We start from the raw sequence: 18,350 nt of genomic DNA, 5'->3' as shown, positions 1-18,350 counted from the left end.
CATTGCTGTTTGTTGGCATGTTTCATGCAATGCGCTGAAACTTCTGACCAATTACGCAGCACTTCGAGCTCTTTGGAAATAGTTTGGCCCGGACCTGGTGTCGAGTTTGGCAGGCACTGAAATGGCGCGATTTACATCATGTGCCTACATCAATGAAAGCCGATTTTGGCACTTCAGGGCCTTACTGTTCTCAACTATAACACTGTAAAGACAAGATAATACTGATAATGGATGGATGAATGGATTGACACACACCTTGCAGTTAAACAATTTAATTTTCAGATGTTGGATTGAACAGTATTCTGATGTCCAAAAGTCTGGGATATTATTCTACAAAGTAACTATACTTCAACTTTTCCAAAACATTCTCCCTGCCCATTGATGTTTGTGGTTGTAAAGGGATGAAGTAAAGTTGAAAGGGATATGAATATGTAACCCTCGTACCGCAGAAGTGTCTTTATCCTCTAATCTGTGTTTTCAAGGTCCGAACAAGATTTGAACTAAAGTCTCCGGTGAAGACCATCGAAGACTTCATTAAGCGCTTCACCCCCAGCCGCCTGACCTCGGGCTCCAACAGCAGCAGCTCTTCCAGTCTCAACCGCTCTTTCAACAGGGGATGCTCCAGCCTGCTCTCCTCTCCCTCAACAGAGAGCACGCTAACAAAGCTGAACGAGGAGCAGCTTTCCGGCACCCTGGAGCAAGCCTTCAGCCCCTTTACACCCCGCTACGACGAAAAGCCGCCCGGCAACCCTGAGGAAGGAGAGCTGCGCTACGAGGCAGAGTCGCCCGACGAGGCCGCGTTGGTCTACGCCGCCAGGGCGTACAAGTGCTCCCTGGTTGGACGCCTCCCTGACCAGGTGACGGTGGAGCTGCCTCACCTGGGGAAGCTGACGTTTGAGCTGCTGCACACGCTGGGCTTTGACTCCACCAGGAAGCGCATGTCGGTGGTGGTGAAGCACCCGCTCACCGATCAAATCACAGTCTATACCAAAGGAGCGGACTCCGTCATCATGAACCTCATCAAACCTCCCGACACAGGTAGGGAACTAAACGTTCAGTCATTTCAAGCTGTTGTCTGGGTTTGTGTAGTTTGAAGAGAAAGATGGTAGCAGAGGAGGGCTTAAAATTTTATCACAATATTTTGTGGTACCATTGTGGTAACGAGAAGTGTGAAGATAATAACTATTTATTGCTTTTTAGGTGACTATAGCTGTGACTGCATGACACAACAATTATAGCCTCATAAACACAAATACTGTCCTTAAAAAAACATTCATTAGTAATTCACTTCTTTAGGGCATCAGTCATATAAAAAGTGTGATTTGTATCACTAAATTGCACACAGTAAGCATAGCTAGAAGGAGAAGGAGACCGTCCTGATCTTAAATTGTTTTGCATCCTATTCTTGTGTTAAACTCTACAACACAACAGACTTTATGATGCCACTTGTTGTTTGGGCAGCATAATATGCCAATCATGTCATTGCAAAGACATGATTGGAGTACAAAACTCCAATCATGGAGTGCTAATGCATTTGATAGCATTAGCATGTCAAATGCATGTCAACTTGCATTTGACATGCTAATGCTGTATTTATTCAGTCGGACAGTCTCATAGCAACAGAGGCTCACACTGGACACAGACAACTGGCAATGTTTACCAGTAAACATCGCAAGATTTTCTAATACCATGAAATCCCACTGCTTGTGCACTTATGAAAACCTCTGATGCCTTCCAAAGCACAAAGCCTGTGTTTTGGCTTTGCACTCGTTCTTTTGGAAATAAAAGGGGCTACGTAACTACAGATGCAAGTCACACTTGGTATTTTTGTTTGTAAACCAGTATCATTTGTGCTACATTGCTTTGTGTTATCTCGTTGCATAAATAGTAATACAATTAATTGACATTTGAGGTGGTAATGTGACCAACTGTGACAAGGTTCAAGGATGTCTAAAGATGTTTTCACACCTGATAATCTGGTAGATTCAGTTTGGAACCAAAATTTCAACATTTGTTACATTTTCAGCTTGTGCAGTTCACCAGCTGAAAATGATCAAAACCAATTGGCAAAACCTTTTCCCATCTTCGCCTGTTGTGGCGCTGCACAAAGCACTGCTGAAGGAAACAACACGGGAACTTCTGAAGAAGACACCAAGCACAGCTTCCTTTTCACAAAGTGCAGACAAAAATGGAGTGGCGTCAGATTGCTGTAGGATTTGTCTTTTGTTTCTGATGAGACAGCAAGCCATTTCCCCGACTAGCGATATACTTTCACATTTGTTTTGGTTGTATTTACCCAGAATGCTCCGCGCTACAGTCTCTTTCCTGCTTTTGGAGCGGTCTCCGGCACATTTAGAGATGTTCCAATACGTATGTGGATGCCAGCGTTCACTTCAACCGAACAGAGACCTAGGTTTGTAGGCAGAGCAGAGTTTGCTTTTTTCAGTGCACATCAGAGCTCAATTGCGCATTCACACGTTCCCAAACAAACCAGACTTTGTAGGCCAACAATCTAGAGCTTGATTAAAGTGAGCTAAATGGGGCTGGTGTGAATGTACCCTAAATGTTTTCACCATCCACCTAATACTCACTATTAGCATGTCAGCCCACATAACCACTCATTGTTGACTGCTCAGTTCTACATTTATTAGTTTCTCTCTCTACCAACAGTCAAATTTCTGGAGAACAAATCTACCTCAGCCTTTCAGCTGCAGCGCATTTGTTGGATTCTTTCTTTCTTTCATAACTAATGTAATATTTCCTCGCTTCCATCCACTGAGCTTTCCTCAGAATCCCCGCCTCACGCTTTGAAAACCTCTCCCTCAGAAGATCCACCTCTTACCTAAACTCTGCTCCTTTCCACGTCAACAAACAAGATCGCAGGTTATGCAAGAACTCACTTTGAGCTTAAAGACTGCTTTCTGCTACCTTCCCCAAATAAACTTCCTTTTTTTTTTTTTTATTTTCCTTGTTGCATAATCAAGGCGCTCCTTTGTATTCTAATGGTAAAGGCGCAACAGGTTGTTAGTATTCCAGGCACACAAAGAAACACTTAATTATGTTTTCTGCTAAATCTGTAGACACGGTAAGGATTCTTGGAAAGATTCAGTCCACATTAAATTCTGACGTTTGCATCTGAAGTCCTGCTTGCTACACCACAAACACTTTCATAACCGATGAACGACATAGTTATTTGTCATCATGTGGAGATTCAGCAGATAAGCCGAGTTTGAAAAAAACCCAAAAACGGTTTTTTGTGTTTTATTTTAGGAACGGATCAGAGAGAATGGCAAAACTGTTGGAGGCATATTCTTTAGCCTTACTTGGGTTTGGTCACATCCCTCCACAAGATGTAAGGGTGAGACCGTCGAGTAAGCAAAACACAAAATAGAGACTTTTTTTTAATGTGTCAACAGAACACACACAAGCTGCATTCATGTCAGAGCATTTTCTCTCCACATAAATACAATTCTCCCCCCTCAAAAATTTTTTTAAGAAATCATTTTCTGATTCCTTGTCTTATCTCTTAGAAGATCTGCTGTATCGTGTTATAGGAAGGTATGTAGTTTCTTTTGGAGTTTTAGGAAGTGAAGGTCTTCCTTACACTGCAAACATCTTACCCATGTCCATGTTCACACAGTACAGCACTCTGCAAGATGGTTTTGCTGGTAAAAAGGTAAAAGATGCACCTCAATAGTCCTTTCAGAAGCCACAAATCATATTTCCTTCAACTCCATCTTGTCATGGCAACAGAAACCTCTTCATAACTCTATGTAGCTAAGCTTAGGAAAAATGTTCAAGGCTAGCATTAACCTTTCCCCTTAGACACTTTGTAGAATATAATGAAGAGAGACGATAAATTAAAGTGACATTGGTTAAAAACTCTTTATCCACTTACTTTAAATGGGACTTATTATTCAAAATTAACTTTTTTGTAGTCCACAAATACTTTTTGTTGTTAACTTGGAGTCTGCAGGAGTGCAGAAAAGTTGAATTTAGTCTCTTCTGGTTCTTTGTAAACATTCTTATTTTCTGTTTGGTTCATATTTTTCAATCCGTTCAGTTTTCTCTCTTCCCATCACTTTTCTTTGGGGGGTTTGGTATGTCTCAGTATTTACCATGGCAAATACTGAGACGTAAACAAAGTAATGACAGTTGGTTAACAAATTTTGTGAATTGGCCTTTTATTTTTCTTGCAGTGACTTTGTAGTTCAAGGAGGCTGAATAAGTCAAAATGTTCAGTTGCTGTGTGTGTTAGCCCACACAATTTGTCGCACCGTCCCCAGGCGTCAGAACCTCTGCTGAGTAGCAGTTAATATTGGATCGCTTTAATAACATCGACTGACTTTGGCACTTGCTTATATAAAAGACATCTGTGCCTCTCGTCTTGCTCATACTTACCTGTACAATAGATAGAGAAAATATTTTGAGAGAGAGACTGTGTTGCAGTTTAATGTATTTAAACTTGAGTTTAAAGTGAGGGAATACTATCAACTCTCCTGAGCATGAAGCAGTCCTGTTCAACTATGAACACTGCAGTGAAAGTAGGAGTATGGCTGCAAAATATGAATATAACAAGACAATAATAAGTTACTCTTATCCAGAGAGCTACAACAATTTAGTGGTAGTTGAATTTCATTGTCTGCTATCTTGGCTCAACTCTTGACTAATGTTTGTACACTTTGGCATTTTTCTTTCTTTTTTTGGTTTTTATGATTCATTTGTTGATCTTGTTTTCTATTTTTCATATGTTTTAGTGTGTTTTCTTCATCCGAATAATTTAATACGAAGCAACCTGTGCACCGCTTTTCCTTGGCCTCCTGTAAGTGAATGCCTGCTATTATGTTGTTTTTACATTTTATACCTGTTCATTAGTAGCAGGAAGTTCCAGCTTCACAGAAAAATGAGTCCCCAGATATGTTATCCTCCTGTCCTGAGTGTAGATGGACACTCCTGTTTCACATGTTTTTAGACTGGCATCCCCACATTCTCTCAGATAAGGCTGGATTACAAAATAATTACTCAACTCGGCTTCCATTATGAGAAGAATGCAACTCTTTGGAATGAACACTATGTGGTTTGTTTATCATTTTAGGGGCATTTATGCAGATTTCTCTGTGAAATCCAGCAGAGTGGTGAGATTTTGGTTTCATTCTCCCTCCTTTAACAGATTTGATGGTTAATAGGTTGGGTTGATGCAGGTTGGGCTTCACCATAACACTGATCTGTATAGTGATAGCTTTGACCAGGCTGTTATTTAGTGTTAGTCAAATAACATCACACATGAAGGCGCTGAATGTGGTCTGAAGTCCCTTGAGCCTTTAGAAATTGCAGCACGACTTGCGACGAAACTCCAGTTTCACCACTGCTGCATGGTCTTGTGTAAGAAACTCTTCATCCATCCATCCATTTTCTTTACACCCTTGTCCCTACTGGGGTCGGGAGGGTTGCTGGTGTCTATCTCCAGCTAACGTTCCTGGCAAGAGGCGGGGTCACCCTGGACACGTTGCCAGTCTAATCACATGATAAATTAAAAGAAACTCCATCCATCTATTTTCTAACACCCTTGTCCCTAGAGGGGTTGGGAGGGTTGCTGTTGCCTATCTCCAGCTAACATTCCAGGCGAGAGGCGGGGTCACCCTGGACACGTTGCCAGTCTAATCACATGATAAATTAAAAGAAACTCCATCCATCTATTTTCTAACACCCTTGTCCCTAGAGGGGTTGGGAGGGTTGCTGTTGCCTATCTCCAGCTAACATTCCAGGCGAGAGGCGGGGTCACCCTGGACACGTTGCCAGTCTAATCACATGATAAATTAAAAGAAACTCCATCCATCTATTTTCTAACACCCTTGTCCCTAGAGGGGTTGGGAGGGTTGCTGTTGCCTATCTCCAGCTAACATTCCAGGCGAGAGGCGGGGTCACCCTGGACAGGTTGCAGGGCAACACAGAGACACACAGGACAAACAACCATGCACACACACACTCACACCTAGGGACAATTTAGAGAGACCAATTAGCCTGACAGTCATGTTTTTGAACTGTGGGAGGAAACCGGAGTACCCGGAGAAAACCCACGCATGCACAGGGAGAACATGCAAACTCCATGCAGAAAGACCGGGGCTGGGAATCGAACCCAGAACCTTCTTGCTGCAAGGCAACAGCTACCAACTGCGCCACTGTACAGCATTAAAAGAAACTCATTAATTTTAATTTGCTTGATTTATCGTTTTTCTCTTTTCTCTCTCTTTTGAGTGTGTGTGTGTGTGTGTGCATGGTGATTTGTCCTGTCTGTCTCTGTGTTGCCCTGCAACCTGTCCAGGGTGACCCCGCCTCTCGCCTGGAACGTTAGCTGGAGATGGGCAACAGCAACCCTCCCAACCCCTCTAGGGACAAGGGTGTTAGAAAATAGATGGATGGAGTTTCTTTTAATTTATCATGTGATTAATTGATTTTATTGTTTAATGTGACGTACCTAAACATTATAAATATGAAACTAAGAAAGAAATGTGTGTCGCTGGAGCGCATCACGTCACAGTCCCACCACTCTTGGTTCTGACTACACATCCAAACAGAGATGTGCAGTCGATGCTCCACAAATGGCTATTATTCGTTCTCTCTTTTTATCAGCTTCATTCGTGTTATGATCTGTTCTGTTGCTGCATGTTGTTTGTTTTTTTAAATCAATCCATAAACTCTGGCATCCATTATTACTTCCATAAATGTTGTGCCGCTGTGTGACGTCTAGGCTGTTCTTCTGTACGCTTGAGGCGTTTTGGGGTTGTAAACCGTTCTCACAGAAACCTGATTGCTGTCACATCATTCAGTAGCATGAACAACCACACAAAAAAAATTAGGATTCTGCAAAAAAATTAAAAAATAAAAAAATCAAGGCCTGCCTCGTGAATGCATCTTAGGTGTTATTTAACCTCTGAGACCTTCACAGAACAACAGAATCAAATCAAGTTTACTAATCCAGCAATTTCTGGAAGCAATATCGTTGCACTGGGTTTTATTTCGGAGTTTTGAATACTAAATGTAAATTGATGCCACACTCGGGTCCTTCATAACATATTTTGCTGGACAATAAATTGTCTAAGAAATTATTGTGAAAAAAGACAATTTTTTAGTGGTGTATTGATAAAGGCTCAAACATTAATGAGCCGTAACTTTGTACAGCAAACTTTACACTGGAATTGGAAGATATTTTAAACATCCAAAATAATACAACAACCAAAAGCAATAAAGAAAACGGAAGTAAAAACCACACACAACTATAAATAAGATGGATTATGAAATTGTCCATCAGAAAATATGAATCAAGAAGGAAATTATCGAGCTCATCTTTATTTGTCCTGAGATTAATCACTTATTGCAACACTTTTGTTGTTTGTGCAATATTTTGAAACCCATTGTTTCTCCTTCCACTTTACGGCTGTGGTGCTTGTCGTGATCTGTCTGCATTTAGTCGCCATCACACGCACTGATGCACTGGGGTCGTACTGTGACAAAATGCCAACGTCCTGTAGCTGGTCACCTAAAGGACCGGAGGTTTTTGCCGAGCCGATCCAACAGAAAGGGAAACGCTTTCCTGGCGTTTGAAGCCTGAGGCCGCCGCCAGGATGCAGCCCGTTTGTTCCTTTAGGTAAAAATAATTTGCTACGGCGGTTTGTGCGCGGCCAAGCTGGGCTGTTATTAGTGAGATTGTATGACTGGCAGTCAAGAGTACTGGCTGGTGCATCTGTGTCAGGAGAGCCATAAAGCCAATCTGTTGGTGCGCCGTTCCCTCTGGCCAAGATTCGGCGCCGCAGAGTCACGTCGGCGACGTTCCGTTACCAAACATAAGACCCAACATCCTCAGCAAACCGCACATGCTTGTATTAAACCAATTATGTAACGCGGCTGAAATAGGATGGTTTTATTTTTGTGAGACGAAGAACTTCTGCCACTAAGCTGTGTCTGCTTGATGAGACTGTGACGTTTTTGTGAAAAACATTGAGATGCATGGTTACTGTAGGTGTGAGCACAGATGGTGCTCATGTTTCTGTTAACATCTCTGCTAAATCCCCCTCCCCCCTAGAACAAAGAGTATTTGATCTTTTCAAACCAATTCTTTCTGTTGTCTTTTTATTTTATTTTATTTTTTAAGGTAACACCAAAGGAAAACGTCAGAAAAAGATTTTCTGTCGGACGCAGAACTACCTGAACCTGTACGCCGCAGACGGCCTTCGCACACTCTGCATTGCCAAAAGGGTAAGCGATAGGGTTGTGCGTCTCGCTGGATTCTGGGCAGGCTGCGTTAGTAGTCCAGCACAGATGACTGCGCGGGCCAGCCCTTCCAAACGGGACATGCTTCATGACTCAGCTGCAATCTGTGCCTCGTTCCCAGGCTGCTAATTTATGCTTTCACAGGCCGGGCTCCGTGTATTCCTTGCTTGTGCTCAGCCTGTCACCAAAGCCGAGTGATGAAACACCTTGTCAAGGTTTCACATTACTGCTGTGCAGGAATCACAGCAGTAAAGTTCCGTTTTCCCACAAGAAACAGAAAAGCAGTGATTCTTTAGATGTGTGTGTGTTTGAGTGTAACCTTCTGGTGTGCTTTGTTTTGTGTGTGTGTGTGTGTCAGACTTTGAGTAAAGAGGAATACGCCCGCTGGCTGCAGCGCCACCTGGAGGCTGAGACGGCCATCCAGGGAAAAGAGGAGCTGCTCTTTGAGTCGGCGTTGAGGCTGGAGACAAACCTCCACCTTTTAGGTTTGTTGGGTCACTTTTCAGTTTTAGAACGACTTCCTTCATTTTTAGACCAGAAGAAAACGTCATTCTTCTGGAGAAGCGTGGAGTTTGGTTTCGGTATTTTCTAGATGCGGATAAGTTTGGGAAAAAAAAAACATTTTGTGTCAAATGTTGTGCCCTTTCCATCTTTTCTTTGTGTTTTTTGCGTTATGTCCTACCTTCTAACCCTCCTTTGTTCCCGTCTTCCTCCTTTCTTTTTTCTTCCTTCCTTTTCATGCTCCTCCATCGTTTCTTCCATGTGTGCTTCCCTCTATGCTTCCTTTCTTTTATGTGATATTCCTTGTGTTCTTTTCTCTGTTGTGCTATTCCTCCTTTCCTTCCTGTCTCATGTCTTTCTTTCTCTTTTCCTACTTCCTGGTTTTCTTTGACTCATGTCCTTTACACTCAAGTTTATCCTTAATTTCTTGGATCTTTTATGTTTGTCTTCCTTTCTTCCTGCTCCTTTGTATCCTTTATTCCTGGGATCCTTCTCTTTCTTTCTTCTCTGTCCTTTCTTCTGTGTTTTTCATTCCTTCCTTCTTTGTCCCTTTTTCATTTTTTATCATAAATCCTTTGTTTTTTCCGTGTTCCCTGTATTCTTTCCTGTCCTTTCTTCCTTGTCATATTTATCCTTCCTTGTGTGCTTTCTCCCTTAATTTATTTTTTCGATTGATTCTTTTTCTTATTTCCTTTCTTTCTTTCCCCGCTGTTCACACTTTCTTTGTCTCTTTCTCTTTTTCCCTCTTTCTTGTCTTTGTTCCTGTCTGTCTAATAGCATAAATGACAGAGAATTGTGGGAAGTTGAGTCTGGAAAAGTGTGAAACATGTAGATGAGAAACGCGTCTGTATAATACTGCCGGTTGTGCAGCATTGCTGCAGACGCTGACATGCATCCGTCCACAGGAGCGACTGGCATTGAGGATCGGCTGCAGGACGGCGTCCCAGAAACGATAGCTTCGCTGCGGAAAGCTGGCCTGCAGATCTGGGTCTTGACGGGTGACAAACAGGAAACGGCTGTCAACATTGCCTACGCCTGCAAGCTGCTGGATCCGGAAGAGGAGATTATAACGCTGAACGCCGACTCCCAGGTGGGCCGCAGCACCCAAAAGCTCATCTTGTTTGCCTAATCAATTCCGCATGCTGAATAATCAATATATTAATCATGTACAAACCAAACATTAACGTAGGCTTCATCCAATTCAAAGAGTCAAGACTTACTGTGGTTTTACACAGCTACGGTTTCAAGACTGCTAAAATCCTCCATCATACCGTTGCTATGGTGTCGAAGCCTTTTCATGAGAATCCAGAGGAAGTGAGAGAGTTTCCTGCTGCTGACTGAAGAAACAAAGGGACTTATATTTTCCTTCACTTCTAGGAAAATGCACACTAATCTAAAACAGTTAATCGACTTCATTTTGATGAATCGTTTTTGAAATAATCAACCTATTTAGTAATTGATTAATCATTAACTGGAGTATGCAGACTCAAAAATGTAATTTTCAGAAACAAAAGAACACAGTCGGAGTAGTAATGGAGACAAAGCATAGATACATTTTCCATTCAAGACTCAAACTTCTTTGTCAGTAAATATTTTACCCAGAACTCCTCAGGTTGCATTTTTATCTGGTTCAAATTCTGTAAATAAAATCCATCATACACCCTTTTGCTGTGTAATTACATATCAGTTAATCACCAGATCAGCTCTAAGCTGTATTGATGTTAAATTGTGAAGAAATGACTATGATTTTCACATGTTGATGTTAGTCGTTTTCTTAGTTTGTTTTGGGGGTTTTTTAGCTGCAGATGCATCATTTGCTACAAATGTTCAAGCATTCTCTAATGGAATACAGTTGCTGCATTTTGGATAACAAAATGCTTCTATTTAAAAATAGAATTGAATTATTTGCAACTTTTAATGTATTTCTAATATTGTTCAGAGGGAGGCTTAATGAAAAATCTGCAGAATGCACCAATTTATCAGATTAATCGTTCAAATAATTGTCTAAAAATTAATTGATTACTAAAATAATCAGACGTAGCATTACGATCGCCTTCCATATGGGGTGTGGGTCCTGCAGTTGCTGCTAAAAGCAGCGCTGAGCTGTCAAATGATGGACTCCACTAGACATGTGAAGTTGTGCTCTGCCAGCTTGCCTTCTTCTCTTAACGCATCCTGGTACCAGGAGTTTTCCAGGAAAGATGATGTGATTCATTGGAATCCGTTGCTGCTAAGGCATGTGGTTTTCAGATGCAAAGCTGCTCAGGTGGTTTAGACATCGGCGTGTTGGTGCTGACTTCTACCTGATCCCATACTTCTGCCTAATCCAGGAGGACTGCGCTGTGTTGCTGGAGGAAAGTTTACGTCACATCCAGTCCAAATTCCTCTGCAACTCCAGACATTCATCCACCAAGACGTTCCCGCGTAACATGGCGCACTTCGAGATTTACCCATCATCCTCCCTTTCCTCCTCCCAAACCGCTCACTTCATGGTGCACCAGCTGGGCTTGGTAATTGACGGGCGGACCTTGGCCTACGCCCTGGACAAGAGCCTGGAGGATAAGTTCCTGGCGATCGCTCGGAGCTGCCGCTCGGTGCTGTGCTGCCGGTCCACGCCGCTGCAGAAGAGCATGGTGGTCAAACTGGTGCGGAACAAGCTGAAAGTCATGACTCTGGCAATAGGTGAGCACCGAGTGAGTGATGGAGTGTGACAAAAGTTTAGATTTCAGAGTTGCCAGGTTTTGCTTGAATCCGATGGCCCAGCAGTTTTCCTGAAACCTAAAAATTGCTCTAAGTAGAACAGAAGCAAAATGTTTACAGTGTTACTGCAGTGTATTAAACATGGTTCCTAAGAAGTCGGGAATCCAAATATTTTTCCATTCTTCCTCTAAATGTTCAGATTGTATTTTTTGTCCTATGTTCTAAAAGTTTGAGTGGCTGGAGATGCATCTTTCTGTCCATCCAGGTGTCAAACTAAGAATATAAGGTATATGGTAGAAACAATAGAAATTGGGTCTACGATAGAGATCTGTAGTCTAACCGCGTTAATGCTTGTTAATAACATAATCATCTGGCATCAAAACGGAGAAAGCAGGAAGCAGCGTGGCTGAGAGCACAAAGGAAGAGCTCAGTAAAAAGGCAGGTGCAAAAACGTCAACTATCCGGACCTGGTTCCGGTTTAGCCTCTGACAGTCTTGGCGTGACGCTCAGGAGAAGTGCGGCAAATGTCACGGTCCGACAGCGGGGAAGTGGGGTGACACGGTGACGGTCTCACAGTCTTTCCGAAACCACACCAAAAAAAAAAAAAAACTTGTAAAAACACACAGTGCAACCAATCCAAACTGTACTGAGATTAGAGAGCCGCTTCCAATGCTTTGGTTTGACATCTAGTAACTTGAAACCTAGCCCTAGTCTGATGACATAACGTGCTGAAAGTTTTAGAACCCAAAAAAGTTTTTCTGTAACTTCTCCTGAAAGTACCGTCACAATAAATTGAATCATTATTGCAGTTTTAATGTTTGTAAATGTTACGTCCACCAGGCTCATTTGATGGGGTAACATTAAAGGAGACCACACAAGTATTTAATGACTTAATAAAAATTTATCCATCCATCCATCCATTTTCTTCCGCTTATCCGGGGTCGGGTCGCGGGGGCAGCAGCTTCAGAAGGGAGGCCCAGACTTCCCTCTCCCCACCTGAAAAAAAGGAATGCCTGAAATGAGAAACCAAAATAGATTAATGCAGAACCTATAGTTGACCAGAAATAAGCAAATGCAAAACAAACCTAACAAATCTCAACCATAAGATACAAACCAAACGGGGTTCTGAGGAGGGAGAGGGAAAACCCTCCAGATTGCTGCATGCATGGCAGTTTTAAAGCTGCAGAGCATCAATCAGGGCAACACATATCACATGCAGAGACCTGTCTTCAGATCCCTACCAGGAAAAAAGGGCAGAGACCCACTGAAGCCGTAACAGTGAAGGAATGCAATATATAGTTGGCTCTAATATTTCATGTGCGCTGCATTTCAAATTCAGCTTGCTAATAAAGAAATTGCCCATTCAGATGAATTATTCTCTGCCTTTTATGCCTTTGCTTAAGAATAAACCTTAAGAACAGAGGTGCCGTTTTCAGCATCACAACATTTGAAAATAATATCACAAATGAACATTGTCCTAATGCAGCTCTAATCGGAATGGTCATGACCTTTTTGTAATTGGATTGCTTCAGGCTTGTAATTTTTTTATTTTTTGCTTTAATCATCATCAGCTGTGATTATACCTGCTGTGGTATCTGGATCATTAAAAATAATGACCAACATTATTGAAATCTAGCAGTGTTCCTCGGGTGCGGGTACAGCTTAAAGTCGGGGCAGGAAATGATTCTTTTGAATGTAATTTTTTCTTCAAATCGTTGCCTTTTAAAATCCACGCTGAGCAGCTTGTTGTTTTGGACGTTTGGATGCAAGTGACGTAACCGGCTGCACTGACATGCAGGAGCGATCAGAATCCTGCGTTGCGCCACATGTGGGGAAAGTTTTGGTTTCATGAACACAAGCCCTCCTGGGAGACTAGCTGTAGCCAAACAATCCAAAAACACTTTGGTGTCTGTCTGGCTGGGACTCATCATCAGATTGTTTTTGTTTTTATTACCATTCGTCTAGAAAGTTAAATTATCAGTGCATTTTGTTACGTCAAGCTTCAATTGTCCAATTCAATAAATCACACCAAACACAGCGACAGATTAATTAATCTGTTTGCTATCGACAAAGAAGATTTGACGGGTTGGGTTGATGCTCTGAATTAATGTCATATAACTGAAAGCGGGGCGGTTTCTGTGGGATTAATCAGCAAAAACATGAAATTTTACCAAGATACACTTGAAATAAGTAACGTACAAGTAGCTTTTCAGCACAATATAGGAGCTTCTTTTAAGTCAATTATTTCTAAAATTGATGAAAAAGTACTTGTTCTATTGGTAGATTATCTTACTTTTAACAAGACATTTTCCCCGTGATGTACGTGAAATAATCTCCCAGTGGAACTAGCGCTTTTTACCAATAATAAGGAATTATTGTCTTAAAGCAAGCTTCTATATCTTGCTGAAAAGTTGCATGTAACTCTTCTTATTTGAAGTGTAGGGAAATATTCGCACTTGAAACTAGACCCAAAACTCTTGGTAAGATTTTGTGTTTTTCTGAGGCCGTATCAAGCGGCTAACGCAAACATTCATCAGAGAGTGGGCCAAAATGTTGTCTCCCTCTGCCCTCCATCGCTGCTCCCACTCCCACACCTGAAGGAACAAAAACAAATCGTTTTTCTCACGGTAAAACAAAATCAAGACGTGCTTGTTAGTTCACCTCTAGCTACACGGGGACAGAAGAGAAACTATCATACAGCACCACACTGCAAAAACCACAAAAAAAACTGCACCATCATAAATCTAATCTATCCTCTGTACGCTTGACCATCTGAGCATCATCTTATTTGATGACGCAACTTTTTACAGCCTCCAGGCTGTCTGCTTCTCCCTTCTGACCAATTATATTTTCTGCATCTTTCCCGCTCTGAGGGACTGTTTTCTGTCTGTCTCCCCGACTCATTAATCACAGGTGACGGTGCTAATGATGTCAGCATGATCCAGGTAGCGGACGTCGGCGTGGGGATATCCGGACAGGAGGGCATGCAGGTAAGGGCGAAATAAGTCCACGGCAGATGGAGAAAGCAGCAGCATATGGGAGATCTTGTCAGAGGTGTGGAGGTAGAAAGAAAAGCAGGTTTTTTTGTTTTTGTTTTTTGCATGTAGTTAAGGACGGGGCTATAAATAGAATTGCTTTTGTTGTGCCGAGTCAGGAGACTGAGTCCTGCATCCTGCAGAGAAGCAGCACAGCTTGCGAGTGCCTCTGTGTCAGATTCAGATCTAAGGTCTCAGAGCGTCTTTGCAGTTAGCAGTGAGGGATTTAAAACGAAGGTCACGTCCTTCCTCTTGTGGACTCATTCAGTGTAGCGTCCAGTTTCAGAACGGTTGACTCTCAATTAGAGTTAAGATCGGGCCTAAAAAATCCAACCCGACCCAACTCCACCAATTAACTATAATCATAGACCTGAGCCCAAAGTAAACCGGACATATTGTTTTAATCACAATTTTACTGCTTTTGCAGGCTGTCATTTAAATTAGCAGTGTAACTTCTTCCATCTTCCAGCTCTGTTTTGTTGCTTGTTTTAACAGCAGGTGAGTCGAGTTCAAATTATCTGGGATGTGTGCTTGATGGGAGCGGAGCAGGGCAGAATGGCATGTTCCTGTATTGGGCTGCGCTTGTTACAGAATGACTACATCATGCTTACTGTCTTTAATTCCTCAACAGGTTGATTAACACGTTCTTTCACGTTTGGTTTTCTCTCTGCTGCATGAATAGCAGGTTTATTAAACAAGTCCAGCTATCGAGTGGGTAGTTGTGGCTCGACCCGGCCTGAATTTAGGTTGGGTTCAGACCCGGGCCATAAATCTAAACTCTCCTCTCACTGCAGCAGCAGAGGTTCCCAATTAACTTCCTGCAGAGCCTTCAGCCACATGCTGCTGCACAGCACATCCACTCGCTCCTCTGTATCCTGACGTTAGCTGAACTTCTAGCTGAACTGGACTTTTATTGAATTAGGCCAGTCACTTTAAAAGGTCTGAATATTTATGCAACCACTTTTTTTATGCTTTAGATTTTTTATTTATTTTTTCAGAAATTAATTGGTCTAGAAATTAGACCAAACAGCCATATGTTAGCCATGACTGATTTCTAAAAACAAATTAAATGGGTAAACATCGAAGTGGATGAATATTTTTAACAGGTGCTGTACTTATTCTGTAACTTTGATGTACGGCGGCTACGCTTAGGGAAATCACAACATTCATGCCTCATTTTGTCTCATTTTTAATGTATGTCTAATACAGTAAACTCTGGATGTTCCAGCTCATTTTGAGATGCTCGACCGCATTTCCTACATTAAGACCAGCATGCATTTACTTTATTGAAGCATAACCCAAACCAAACAATGTTTCTGCTGTTATTTCTGCTGTTGACGGATAGTCTCGACGGTTGAAGTGCTAGCAGTGTCGTCTGGGAGGGTTTTAGGTGCTGATGGATGAGACTGACACTTCCCTACTGCTACAGCAGGGGAATCCCAATAAGTACACGACTTGTTTAAGTATTATTGCTTTGGAGAGATTGCACCCATTAGAGATTGATTAAAAAGAAGCGGCCGAGTGGAGTAGGTCCAGACGTGTCGATGATCAGAGAGTCAATCTGGGCCGCCCGCCTCTGGTGTTTTGCAGGCAGTGATGGCAAGCGACTTTGCTCTTCCTCGTTTCCGGTATCTGCAGAAGCTCATGCTGGTGCACGGACACTGGTGCTACTCTCGGCTGGCTAACATGATCCTGTACTTCTTCTACAAGAACTTCGTAAGCAACTTTGTCCACCGTGGGGTTTTCTTTTACTTTTTATTTTGAACGAGGATCAAAGTTTCTGACATCAGTCTGTCCCGTTGTCGTTTCCCCGCAGATGCTTGTAGCCCTCGTCTTCTGGTATCAGTTCTACTGTGGCTTCTCGGGTTCATCCATGATCGACCAGTGGTATCTCGTCTTCTTCAACATGCTGTTCTCCGCCTTCCCTCAACTTATCACTGGTACTCTGGACAAAGACGTGTCGCAAAAAACGCTCCAGCAACTACCTCAGCTCTACATGAGCGGCCAGAACTCTGAGGTCCGCTTTGACGTTACACCACACCAGATCTGAGTTACTCACAGCTTCATAAGGGATTTTCACCGAGTTTTTCTGAAAGTAACTTGTAGATTTTAGTATTTTTAGACAATTTCCTATGTCTGATTTTTTTCCTTAAACTTTAACATTCAAATACAAATAGTTCACAGCATTAAACATAATTTTCTATCCTCCCTTAATTATTTGTATTGGGTCAGAAGCGACATGCCAATGTGTGTGAGAAGCGTCACTAGTCAATTTGCAACTGCTGTGTTTCCAATAAATAAGAAACGCAATTAAAATCATGTGATAAGTCATTATAAGTCATGGCATTGACAGAGATGTAAAGAGTTCCATGAGATATGTTCATAATTCAGCCATAACTATAGTGCTAATAATCCATCAGTCATCTGAGGAAACGGGGTTTTAAATCAGATGGTTAGAGATTTTAAATTCTAGGCTTTCTTTAGCATCTCCATACAAGCGAGTAGCTTGGCTAGCATTAGCAACTATTAGTGTGAGTGTTGCCTAGCGATGTAGACCCTTACCTTAACTCTGACATGAGATTTTTTTTTAACCACAAATTTATACTTTGCGAATAATAACGACAGGGAGGCTGCGAAACGCTACTCAGAAGGCCAACAACTGATCTTTTGAGAATAACCGAGCTATAAACCAGACGTCATTTTATTTTTCAGTTCAGCCATTGACTAGTAATTTCATATCCCATTCACAGTTTTTTTTTATTAAATTGTTTGGTTTTATTTCTGTCCCCATGTTTGAACTTTAAGATTTTAAACGTTATCTCTCACTGATAGCTGATCTGGACAGCCTGGATTAGCAAACAGCGATTGTTTATCCTTTTAGTGCTGCAGCTAGTGGCTTTTTTTAGATTAAATTGATAAATCTATACAAGAACATTGGACATTTTCCTAAAGCAGAAGGCTACAGCAAAGCTGTCACTTCTGAGAGAGGAGCCGACTAACTATGAATGCTGGGATTTATTTTGCAGGAATATAAGCCATACATGTTCTGGATGAACATGGTCGATGCCTTCTACCAAAGTCTGGTGTGCTTCTTCATCCCTTACTTTGTAAGTTTGGGCTTCGTTTCCATCAGCTCGCGTCTCTCAGTGTTTTTGTTTGTTGTTTTTACTCAGTCATGGTTTCCTCTGTCCACACCCTGATCCTCCTGCTAACCGCCCCTCAGGCCTACGCTGACTCAGACGTGGATCTGTTTACGTGGGGAACTCCCATCATTACCATAGCTCTGTTCACCATCCTGATGCATTTAGGGATCGAGACCAAAACCTGGGTAAGAGAAATGCCTTCACCTCCGGTGACCGTCCGTCTTCCGAATCTATTCAGCTATTTGCTTTTAGTCACATCCTTACTAGCGTCCAGGTTTTATGTGAAAACGGATGTGAAACCAGAAATTCAATCAAAAAAGCCCAAGATTTCATAATTGTTCCTGATCCAGAGTCCTGCCTTTTTATTCCACTCTCTTTCTGCTTTTCCTTTAGCTTAATTCTCTTGGATTCTTGTCAAACTGTCAGGTTACAAGCCCCCCTTTAAAGGTATTTTAGGTGATGGCAGACAGCGCTCTTTTCACTTCCCCCGTACAATAGCTGTGAGCCTGTAATTAATTGGCCGTTTTTGTACTGGAGTCCAATTTAATGACCCGTTGTAATTACATACTGCCAGATCAGCCAGTGTGTTCAGCTGCAGCTCAGCAGCCGCCTGCTTGTGTGTGCGTGTGTGTGTGTGTGTGCGTGTGTGTGTGTGTGTGCGTGTGTGTGTGTGTGTGCGTGTGTGTGTGTGTGCGCGTGTGTG

The 18,350-nt window shown here is 42.1% G+C and overlaps 1 protein-coding gene across 1 annotated transcript in view; it reads left to right on the top strand.

The window, feature by feature from the left end:
* atp10a (ATPase phospholipid transporting 10A) overlaps window positions 1-18,350 on the top strand; it is a 44,318-nt gene that overhangs the window by 19,343 nt on the left and 6,625 nt on the right. Inside the window, exons 10-19 of the mRNA XM_008407639.2 lie at window positions 483-1,038; window positions 8,150-8,253; window positions 8,627-8,753; window positions 9,675-9,859; window positions 11,100-11,451; window positions 14,383-14,459; window positions 16,095-16,220; window positions 16,321-16,521; window positions 17,531-17,611; window positions 17,728-17,832. Coding sequence (XP_008405861.1) covers window positions 483-1,038; window positions 8,150-8,253; window positions 8,627-8,753; window positions 9,675-9,859; window positions 11,100-11,451; window positions 14,383-14,459; window positions 16,095-16,220; window positions 16,321-16,521; window positions 17,531-17,611; window positions 17,728-17,832 — 1,914 coding nt within the window. The remainder of the gene's footprint in view (window positions 1-482; window positions 1,039-8,149; window positions 8,254-8,626; window positions 8,754-9,674; window positions 9,860-11,099; window positions 11,452-14,382; window positions 14,460-16,094; window positions 16,221-16,320; window positions 16,522-17,530; window positions 17,612-17,727; window positions 17,833-18,350) is intronic.

This window comes from Poecilia reticulata, linkage group LG4 (genome assembly GCF_000633615.1).
Source record: "Poecilia reticulata strain Guanapo linkage group LG4, Guppy_female_1.0+MT, whole genome shotgun sequence".
Lineage (NCBI taxonomy): Eukaryota > Metazoa > Chordata > Actinopteri > Cyprinodontiformes > Poeciliidae > Poecilia > Poecilia reticulata.
This window is presented reverse-complemented; position numbering and strand designations above follow the sequence as displayed.